A 10,633-nucleotide genomic window follows, 5' to 3' on the forward strand; every position below is an offset into this window, starting at 1 on the left:
TATTCTGTGATTCTGTGATTTTATTGATCAGCCTTTTATTACTGAGCTAGTTGGTTTCGTAAAAACACGATGAACACACCACTACAACAGCTTCTGCAGGGCTATGTCATTAGATAACAAAAAAAGTAACTGCCTGTTTAAAAATCGTGGTTTATTGTATTATAGTCTCCAGTAAATAGCAAAAAGATTCTGCAAGAAACAGACTTTTCCAGGTTGCTGTCACACAGTTAAAAACAAGACTAGAAACTTGCAAAGAAAGAAATTCAAAAGCCAGAAACATCATCCAGAAGCTAAAATTATTAATTAGATGTAAAAATATATTGAAGCTGATCAAAAAGCTCAAAAAAGAAGAAAATATGTCCAACAAATTTAACAAACTTTGGCCCATATTATTCTGATTTGTCCATATGAAGTCTGATGAAATCCACCCAGCCTTAAAACATTCAAAGTTCCTGTGCTGCCCTCTTGTGCACATTTTCTCTTTAATCCATTGAAGCTTTATATAAAAAAAAAAATTGATTGCTTTAAATTACAGGAAGGTGAATCAATTTACATCAGCAATTAAGATCTTCTGCGGTAACATATATGTATTAAAAGGCTTATAAACAAGATATTTTAATTCCCAGTTACCAAAAACCTGTAGAATTTTCACCAGAAAACTGCAGAAGTACTGGATAAGTACACACGTAAGTACTATACTTATTTTATTCTCAATATAAAGGTTTAGTTGGAGGCTTTGGTTTTGCAAAAGCCTTGAATTATGTGCATTAAAGAACAAACAAACAAAAAAAAAAAACCCACCAACTTTGCCAGAATACCCAAAACACTTTTCCAAAGTGAGGAGCATGAGAACCTTTAGGAAAATCTGAGGTTTGGAAAATTGGAAGACCAACACAAAAACAAGCTGAAGCCTCTCCGCACTGCAGGTCCCCCAAGCCCCAAGCGCCACGAAGGAGATGCCACCTGGCCTGCAAGAGGCCAGTGAGCTCCAGAACCGGCGTTACTCAGGGTTCCCCCATCCTGAAGCACACCGAGAAGGAGAGAGCAGCTGGCTTTGTAAGAAGGCTTCTTCAGAAAGGCCATGCCGGCTGTGACTCTTTTCAAGCTAGTCGGCGTTACCTACGCTTCACGGCAGGACACAGACACCTGGAGAGCCAACACTGAAGAGGAACTTCACAGCGGAACCACTGAAAACTGTAACTGAGCACTTCAGGGGAAAAATATAATAAATTCGGCTTATAGAAAAATTGCTGTTGTTATACTCTTCTCTGATGGTGCATTATAAAAATATGATTTTCAGCAATCAGCTGTGAATGCTGCTTTGAAACTGAAAATTTTAAACCGAACAGATATCATTGCCATTTCTTGGAAAAGGCAAGCCTTACGTTCCCATTGCTTGCAACTCTGAGTAAGAGCAACACATCATGGTTTCTAATGAAAAGAAAATACATTTATTACGAAACTTCAAAACCAAAGGCATCTAAAGTAGAAAATGAATAGGTGATTTCAGGATAACCTGAACAGTACAGAAGCACCACATGAATGAAATAAGCACTTAACTGGTGGTCTGCGGTTCCCACTCCCCTACAGTGCCGTACCTCACAGTTTCACATTTACGTTGCTTTTGAAAACAACTACATGCACAGGCTGCATTCTTATGCTGCCTAAAGAGCCTGCAGTAGAATGTGGTTTACACTTCACAGAATCCCAGCATGGTCGGGGTTCGAAGGGCCCTCTGTGGGTCACCCAGCCCAACCCCCTGCCGAAGCAGGGTCACCCAGAGCAGGCTGCACAGGACCGCGGCCAAGTGGGGCTGGAATATCTCCAGAGAAGGAGACTCCACAGCCCCTCTGGGCAGCCTGGGCCAGGGCTCCGTCACCCTCAGAGGGAAGAAGTTCTTCCTCCTGTTCAGCTGGGACTTCCTCTGCTTCAGTTTGTGCCCGTTGCCCCTTGTCCTGTCGCTGGGCACCACTGGAAAGAGTCTGGCCCCATCCTCCTGACACCCACCCTGCAGATATTTACAGGCATTTATAAGGTGCCCTCGCAGCTTTCTCTTCTTCAGGCTAAACAAGCCCAGCTCCCTCAGCCTCTCCTCGTAGGAGAGATGCTCCAGTCCCCTCCTCATCCTCGTAGCCCTCCGCTGGACTCTCTCCAGTAGCTCCTCATCTTTCTTGAACTGGGGAGCCCAGAACTGGACACAGCACTCCAGAGGAGGCCTCACTAGGGCAGAGTAGAGGGGAAGGAGAACCTCCCTCAACCTGCTGGCCACACTCCTCTTAATGCACCCCAGGATCCCATTGGCCTTCTTGTCAGCCAGGGCACACTGCTGGCTCATGGTTAACCTGTCACCCACCAGCACTCACAGGTCCCTCTCCGCAGAGCTGCTCTCCAGCAGGTCCACCCCAGCCTGTACTGGTGCATGAGGTTGTTCCTCCCCAGGTGCAGGACCCTGCACTTGCCCTTGTTGAATTTCATCAGGTTCCTCTCCACCCAACTCTCCAGCCTGTCCAGGTCTTGCTGAATGGCAGCACAGCCTTCTGGTGTATCCACCACTCCTCGCAGCTTTGCGTCATCAGCGAACTTGCTGAGGGTGCACTCCATCCCTTCATCCAGGGCATTGATGAAGGAGTTGAACAAGACTGGGCCGAGTACTGACCCCTGGGGGACACCACTTGTTACCGGCCTCCAACTAGACTCAGCGCCGCTGATGAGAACTGTCTGATCTCTGCCATTCAGCCAGGCCCCTGGTATCGCACCCACCACCAGACTGGTTGCACTACCGTCCCGATTTGGCTCGGCATTGTTGAAGAAGGGACTCTGAGAAGTAAAGCATTATTCATCGCCGTTAGGGCTGCTGGATCCAAGCGGCTAACGCGTGCTACTCTGAAATAACCACCTTTTTGTGGAAGTAGTAGTGGAAGGAAGGGAGGAGTTGGGGTCTGTCTGCTAAGGTGGCCCTGGCTCGGAGACAGCTGGGCATTGGTCTGCTGGTAGGAGGTGGTGAGTGACTACCTTTGCACCATTTCTTTATATATATATAAATATATATATAAAATATGTATACATTATATAGATAACACTCTACCTTCTTGCACCTTCTGTGTGCGTTCATCAGGATTCCACACTATCACACGCTCACGAGAAGCAGAGCAGACAAGAAGTGGGTTGGTTTTGCTTCCAAACGACACCGCAGAAATTGAGTCATGGTGTCCTGACAAATGTAATGACTGACAAGTGCAGATAAAGAAGAGTTAAACAAGTCACTTCAAACTGAGATTACAAACAATGCAAAACTACAAATGGATGTGCAATTAACAAAAAAATTACTCATTTTTCTCTATGATTTCAAAATCACTTAATCGACTACAACGTAGCTGTGCTGGCTTTGGCTGGGACGGAGTTAACTGCCTGTTGCCAAACGCTGCTTGCAGAGGGGCAGGGCTTTCTCCTTTTCCCAGTAAGGGGGGGGCACCAAACTGCGAGGGGACAAGGCCAGAATGGCTGACCCCAGCTGGCAAAGGGCTATTCCCAGCCATAGGATGTTGTGCTCAGCAACGAAGCTGGGGTACTGGGTGAAGAAGCTGCTGGGGGGCTGGGGGCTGTCTGCTAAGGTGGCTGTTGCTCGAAGCCTTAGTTTGGAGGAGAGGAGGCTGAGGGGAGACCTTATCGCTCTCTACAGCTCCCTGAAAGGAGGGTGTAGTGAGGCAGGTGTTGGTCTCTTCTCCCAAGTAACCAGCGATAGGACAAGAGGAAATGGCCTCAAGCTGTGTCAGGGGAGGTTTAGATTGGATATTAGGAAAAATGTCTTCACTGCAAGAGTGGTCAGGCATTGGACCAGGCTGCCCAGGGCAGTGGTGGAGTCCCCATCCCTGGAGGGGTTCAAAAAACGTGTAGAAGTGGCACTTCAGGACATGGTTTAGCAGGCATGGTGGTGTTGGGGTGACAGTTGGACTTGATGATCTCAGAGGTCTTTTCTAACCTTAATGACTCTGTGATTCTATAAGCCTGGCTGGGGATTGGTCTGCTCGAAGGAGGTGGTGAGCCACTGCCTTTGATTCGCTTCTTTTTTCCCCTCTCCTTCACTTGTTAAACTATCTTCATCTCGACCCACGACTTCATCTCACTTTTGCCCGTCCGATTCTCCCCCCAGCCCACTGGGAAGAAGCGAGCAGCAGCCTGGGGGCAGGTTTAGCTCCCAGCCACGGCCAGCCCACCGCAGCATCTCATATTATTCTCACCGCGATAACCAAGCTTGTAACAAACGCTACCTTCCCACCATTAAAGTGAAACCTGACAGTCCAACACTACCCCCAGATATTTCGTTTACATCTTCCCTCTGTCTCCATCTGAAAGAGCAGCCTGCAGAGGGGTGTGTTCTGGTTCTACCTGAGCAGTCGCTGTGTCCCAGACGCACAGCTCGTTTCCATCCTGAGGGAAAGCGCAGCGACGGTGGCTGCACGCCAGCTGGACAAGGCACACGGCAGCTTGCATTTCAACGAGTGTTTTTCGTAGACAACAGAATCACAGAATCACAGAATAGTAGGGGTTGGAAGGGATCTCTGTGGGTCACCCAGTCCAACCCCCCTGCTGAAGCAGGGTCACCCAGAGCAGGCTGCACAGGACCTTGTCCAGGCGGGTCTTGAATATCTCCAGAGAAGGAGACTCCACAACCTCCCTGGGCAGCCTGTTCCAGTGCTCCGTCACCCTCAGAGGGAAGAAGTTCCTCCTCATGTTCAGACGGAACTTCCTGTGCCTCAGTTTGTGCCCATTGCCCCTTGTCCTGTCACTGGGCATCACTGAAAAGAGCTAGGACCGCAGCTTCCTCCAGCCGAACGAAGGGCCCCGCCACTTTCCATCCTGCGGCCGAGAAAGGGGGTCCCGGATGGGATGATGCGGCCCTGGCCCCGCGGCCGGCCCGTAATGGGGGCAGCAGCGTGGCCGGCGGGTCTCGGAGCGGGATGGTGCTCCCTCGGCTGCTCCCCTGAGGGCCTCGTGCGTCCCCACGCCGGGGCAACGGCTCAGCACCAGCCGAACGGCTCCTCATGGCAGCGTCACCAAGGGGCGTTCACTCTCTGCAGCCGTGCCCTGGGCTGCACCCCCAGAGAGGGGATTCTGCCCCTCTGCCCCGCTCTGCTGAGACCCCCCCAGGAGCCCTGCGTCCAGCCCTGGAGCCCTCAGCACAGGACAGAGCTGGAGCTGTGGGAGCGGGGCCAGAGGAGGCCCCAGCAATGATCCGAGGGCTGGAACCCCTCTGCTGGGAGGAGAGGCTGGGAGAGCTGGGGCTGTTCAGCCTGGGGAAGAGAAGGCTGTGGGGAGACCTTAGAGCAGCTGCCAGTGCCTGGAGGGGCTGCGAGAGAGCTGGAGAGGGGCTTTGTACAAGGGCAGGGAGTGACAGGACATGGGGTAAAAGGTTCAGGCTGAAAGAGGTTAGGTTTAGATTAGATCTAAGGAAGGAATTCTTTCCTCTGAGGGTGGTGAGGCCCTGGCCCAGGTTGCCCAGAGAAGCTGTGGCTGCCCCCTCCCTGGCAGGGTTCAAGGCCAGGTTGGATGGGGCTCTGAGCACCCTGGGCTGGTGAAAGGTGTCCCTGCCCATGGCAGGGGGCATGGAACGAGGTGATCTGTCAGGTCCCTCCCAACACAAACCATTCTATGCTTATGATTCCATAACTATTTTGAGAACTATCTTTTTTTTAAAAGCATGTACATACCCTTTAATTGTTCAAACGTGTTCCTCAGGCACTGTTGGCAATTTAGGCCATAAGTGAATGCTCTTCATACATCCCAGCACCTCAGAAACGCACAATGAAAAATGTTATGTAAAGTGTAGTCTCTGACAAGACAGGACAACACATTTTAGTTTTCGTACTGGCTATTTTAGAAAAAACTGCAACAGACCGTAAGTTAGTAGTAAGTGGCCTGCCACTGCCTTTTGCCCTTGCAGCCGGTGCTGCTCCTCCTTGGTGGCCCAGATGCCACTCGTCCAGGAGCATGACAAGGCAGAGACTTCTGCCCTGTTGGGGACACTGGTGACACGTAAGGACATGTATACCACACGCCACGGAGCACACCCCCCGCAATGCCCTGTCCCTACGCAATGCCGGGCTAGCAGCATGCTGCTCCAGCAGCTTGGGTGCCCACCCATTCCAAACGGAACAGCCAGCCACGTGGGGAAAAAAATAAAAAAAAAGACTGTTAAAATTTGAGGGCATTTTAGGGAAACACCAGTTGTTCATAACATCATGCTTTTGTGTGCAGTAGTGTATTTCTGTCGGTCTCCATATTCAGTCATCGTAAGGACAATTTTAGATAACGACATTTATCAGCTTTAGTATTTTATTGTGTTCTAAGCAGTTGCTAAGCCGGTTTACAAGACTGAAATTGATTTTAATAAAGCTCAAATGTAAGAGAATCCACATTTGGCAGGTTCACGCAGCCTGCTTGTTTGAGGTGGGAACGAACCGAGCGAGTTACCTGGGTTTGAGAGCGCTGTGGTTTGAAGGCAGAGCACCAGCTCCCTCCGTTAACGCAGGACCCTCGGGGGACACAGACAAGAGTCTCTCAGTACCCAGTAACGCTCCAAGCAGGTTCTTCCTTCAGTTTCAGTCCTTCAGTCTTGTTTAAAATTTTCAAGAGCTCAGTCAAGTTAACTTGGTTGAAATCAACGGGTTTTCAACACCAATTATTTTTTTTTTGCTTCTCTTCACACGGTGTTTTTCTGTTCTGCGATGTTAGGTGCACTGATCATCACATAAACTGTTGCTAATTGCTGAAGGGCAACCTATCCTCCAGTAAGGGCATTGCATATGACAGCGGTGCAGGTAAAACCAGATTTTTCTGCAGATAAATTAGACTTACCTATAAAAATTAGATTAATTTTAGGACTTCGTGAAAAATCATTAGTGTACTGCAGAAAAAACTCCATACCCAGTCAGTCCCCGCCTCACCACCCTCCTCAAACGTGTCACCCCCACCTCAGAGCTCACAACGGACCCACCCTCACCTCACGGGGCCTGGGAGCGCCTGCTGCTCTGGGGCCCTGCCTCCCTCCCCCACCACCACCCCGACACAGCAAAGCTTTCCCCTTCCCGGCCGCGGCCCGGGCGGCTCCCGGAACCCGAGCTGTCCACTGCCCTCGCAGGACGGGGGTCTGCGCCTGTTAAAGGTCCCCCCGGCCCGCCTCAGCCCGCCGGGGACAGGCCAGGCCCGGCCCGGCCCGGCCCGCCCAGCCCCGGTGACGCGCAGGCCCCAGGCCCGCAGAGACCCCCAGCGCGGAGTGGGGCACCGCCTCTTCCGCGTTATCAAGACGACGGCCCCGCCCGCTCTCGCGATAGGGAGGCGTGGCTGGGGGCGGGGTCAGGCTCGGCGGGAGGACAGCTCGGCGGTGAGTGGCGTCCAAGGGGGCGGTGCCGAGGCTTCTCCCCCCCACCCCCCCTCCCCCGGCTCCGGGCGCGGCGGGGCGGGGCGCGGCGCGCGGGGGCACGGCGCCCCGCCCCTTCCCCCGCGCTCCCTCAGGGGCGGCCGCCCCGCCCCGCCCCGCCCGGCCCGGCCCGGCCCGCCCGCCCGCCCTCGGCCGCGGCGCTGCCCCGGCACCCGCCGCCCGTCCGCCGAGCCCGTACAGGGGCCTGGAGCCAGGTGCAGGTGAGCCGCGACCCTCTGCCCAAGGTCTCCCGCACCCACCCCGATGGCTGCGGCGGCAGCGGAGGGCCCGGGAGGCGGCGGGGGGGGGGCGGGGCGGGGCGCTGCTGCCGGCGGTGCTCGGGGCCTGCCCCCCCTGCCAGAACGGGGGCCCTGCGGTGGGGAGGCCTGCTGGGCCGGCGGGAGCCCGGCGGCAGGACAAGGGGCAACGGGCACAAACTGAAGCAGAGGAAGTTCCAGCTGAACACGAGGAAGAACTTCTTCCCTCTGAGGGTGACAGAGCCCTGGCCCAGGCTGCCCAGGGAGGCTGTGGAGTCTCCTTCTCTGGAGATATTCCAGCCCCGCCTGGACGCGGTGCTGTGCAGCCTGCTCTGGGTGACCCTGCTTCGGCAGGGGGTTGGGCTGGGTGACCCACAGAGGGCCCTTCCAACCCCTGCCATGCTGGGATTCTGTGTGATTCTGGGTCGTAAGCAGGTGCTGTAGGGCTGAGCGTTCTGAGAAAGTCAAGTTGGGGTTTTTTTCCAGGGAAAATAAGCCGCGTTTACTCCTAGAAACAATCCCTGCAGCAGGATCATAAATTGCTGCGTTATCTCACCAGGTCACTGGGGTTCATCCCCGACCCCGTTCCCAGTGAAAGTCCAAACGCGGAGGGCTTCGTGCTCGCACCCCGACGCGTGCCTGGACTGAAGGCAAGAGGAGAGGGTGGGAGAGCCCGGGATGCCCCATACCAAGTCCAGCTTCTTCAAGCATGCAAAAGCTTTCTTTTTTAACTGGTTGTTTTTTTTATATGGAGGGTAAAGTCATTGCTGGGTTTCATCTTTCCCGGGTACCTGTCAAATCTGGCATGGTGGAATGAAACTAAAGTCTCTGTGTCAGTTCCGGGCGAAAGAACACCCTGCTCGATTAATTTCTGTTTAACTTCTTAAAGAACTTCAAGCCATCGCACAGCCCACGGAGCGCTGAATCCCAGCAATGGTTTTTCTTAAAAAAGAAGAAAAGTTAATGAACGTACACTTAACTGAATTTGCTTAACTTTGTATGGACTAACGGGGATTTCTAAAAATGATCAGATAAAAAAAAAATTTCTTGCTGAAATCTGAATTATGGTTTGTATTCGCAGGATAGCGCACAGGACCCAGAGTCTGACTGTCTCTTGGGACCATGGCAGCACGCTGGCGAAGAATCCTGGCGATATTCGTGGCAGCTCAGGTACTGTTTGTGGCGAACGCCTTCGAGGAGGAGGACGTGCCCGACGAATGGATTCTCCTTCACGTCGTCCAAGGCCAGATCGGAGCGGGGAACTACAGCTACCTGAGGCTGAACCACGAGGGCAAGATCGTGCTGCAGATGCGGAGTCTGAAAGGCGACGCGGACCTCTACGTGTCCGACGTGACGCTCCACCCCAGCTTCGACGAGTACGAGCTGCAGTCGGTCACCTGCGGCCAGGACGTGGTCCGCGTGCCCGCGCACTTCCGACGCCCGGTGGGAATAGGGATTTATGGACACCCCTCTCACCTGGAGAGCGAGTTTGAGATGAAGGTGTACTACGACCGAACAGTTGCACGGTACCCCTTCGGCGAGGCGTCGTACAACCCCGAGGAGATGGAGGCGCAGCAGAAATACTCGCAGTCCGCGGAAGACGAATCGCAGGATGAGGAGTCTGTTTTCTGGACTATACTCATCGGAATCCTGAAATTAATACTTGAAATTCTTTTTTAAACGGATACATACTGGACTAAATCGCACTTCAGCCTGTGGAACTGAACATGAATGACTTGCTGTAGTATTTAATACTCATTGTTGTGTTTCCTGAGGAGATACTCAGGTTACTTTTCCTAAACCAGAAAGGAAGTGGGGGGAAAAAGCCATATTTAATTTTGTATCGTAAATCCTCCCTTATGCGTAAAATGAACATCAAGCGCAGTATTTGCAGTGTTCTTCAAAGAGCAGGGCTTAAAAATGAATGTACAGTTGGGATCTTGTTAAATTCGCTTTAAGCAGGTGCTTGGGAAAATCAGCTCCGATTCAGTATTTTCTATCGTGTTTTTTTTAATAAGGACAAGTGAAATAGCAAACTGCTGCACTTCAGTGCCCATTCTCAATTTAGAGCGTATTTAAAAAGCAAATCTACTCCTTCTCTGAGCACGAATCTCCAGCACAGCTGATCAGCAATGGGGTTCTGAGCGTATTCAAGTTGAGGAGCCTGGGGGAAGGAGGGAAGGAGAAACCAGTCCATCACCTGGGGGGCCAGACGATCGGTATTTTGACCGCTTGCGCCCTCCATCACGTCTGCCGTCTGCCAAGCAGAGGTCTGTCCAGTCACTCGTCACCTCTGACTCGCGTGTTACTCCTTCGCTGTTACTACAGGGAGAGTAAGCCTTCAGCTGTCGTTACTTGTCAATGCGACATTTTCATTCCTCGTCAAAAGCCACGCAAGCTTATAGCACCTTGAACTTGAGAGGTGTTTGCTTATACCTCCTTTTACAGCCTTCTATGAGTGGTTTTTTTTTTTTTAGTACATCTTTATGAATAAGTCATGAGTTTGCAAAGAAAATTTCTGCTGAAAGGAACGTGCAGCAGCACATTGTAAGAAGGTCAGGCCGTGCCCACTCGTCCTTGAAAGTTAGCTTTTCCAGGAGTGGTTTGGTCTTTTTTCTCTTTGGTTGAGTCTTTCAAAATAACCAGTTGCTATGCAAATAGTGTATATTTAACTTGCTCTGTAATTTTCTTTTCACAGAGCTTACTGATGAGTGCACTGAAATAAAGGAGTGTGGTACTATGATTTTATACAAAATGTGCACGTACAATTTAAATTTCATTACTGAAAGCCTTCTCTCCATGAGTGGGAATTTGGCTTGTCTGTCTGACAGGGCACGATTAGTGGCTTGTATCACAAAAAAAAATATCATTATATAGCCAAAATTAAAAGTTTATTTGGTAAAAAGAAAAAAAAAAAGTGGTATTGTTCCTCTTAAGAGTGGTTGGTTAAATAGCACCA

The 10,633-nt window shown here is 51.6% G+C and overlaps 2 protein-coding genes across 2 annotated transcripts in view; one reads left to right on the forward strand and one right to left on the reverse strand.

The window, feature by feature from the left end:
- WDR27 (WD repeat domain 27) overlaps positions 1–4,856 on the reverse strand; it is a 58,743-nt gene extending 53,887 nt beyond the window's left edge. The window contains 4 exon segments of the mRNA XM_075445411.1: positions 3,086–3,227; positions 4,387–4,478; positions 4,481–4,521; positions 4,810–4,856. Coding sequence (XP_075301526.1) covers positions 3,086–3,227; positions 4,387–4,478; positions 4,481–4,521; positions 4,810–4,856 — 322 coding nt within the window.
- Positions 4,857–7,553: 2,697 nt separating this feature from the next.
- C2H6orf120 (chromosome 2 C6orf120 homolog) lies at positions 7,554–10,612 on the forward strand. Its single transcript, XM_075411988.1, has 2 exons — positions 7,554–7,638; positions 8,756–10,612. The coding sequence occupies exon 2, from the start codon at positions 8,797–8,799 to the stop codon at positions 9,352–9,354; it is 558 nt and encodes a 185-aa protein (XP_075268103.1). The 5' UTR covers positions 7,554–7,638; positions 8,756–8,796; the 3' UTR covers positions 9,355–10,612.
- Positions 10,613–10,633: the final 21 nt, after the last annotated feature.

Source organism: Opisthocomus hoazin, chromosome 2 (assembly GCF_030867145.1).
Source record: "Opisthocomus hoazin isolate bOpiHoa1 chromosome 2, bOpiHoa1.hap1, whole genome shotgun sequence".
Classification (NCBI taxonomy): Eukaryota; Metazoa; Chordata; class Aves; order Opisthocomiformes; family Opisthocomidae; genus Opisthocomus; species Opisthocomus hoazin.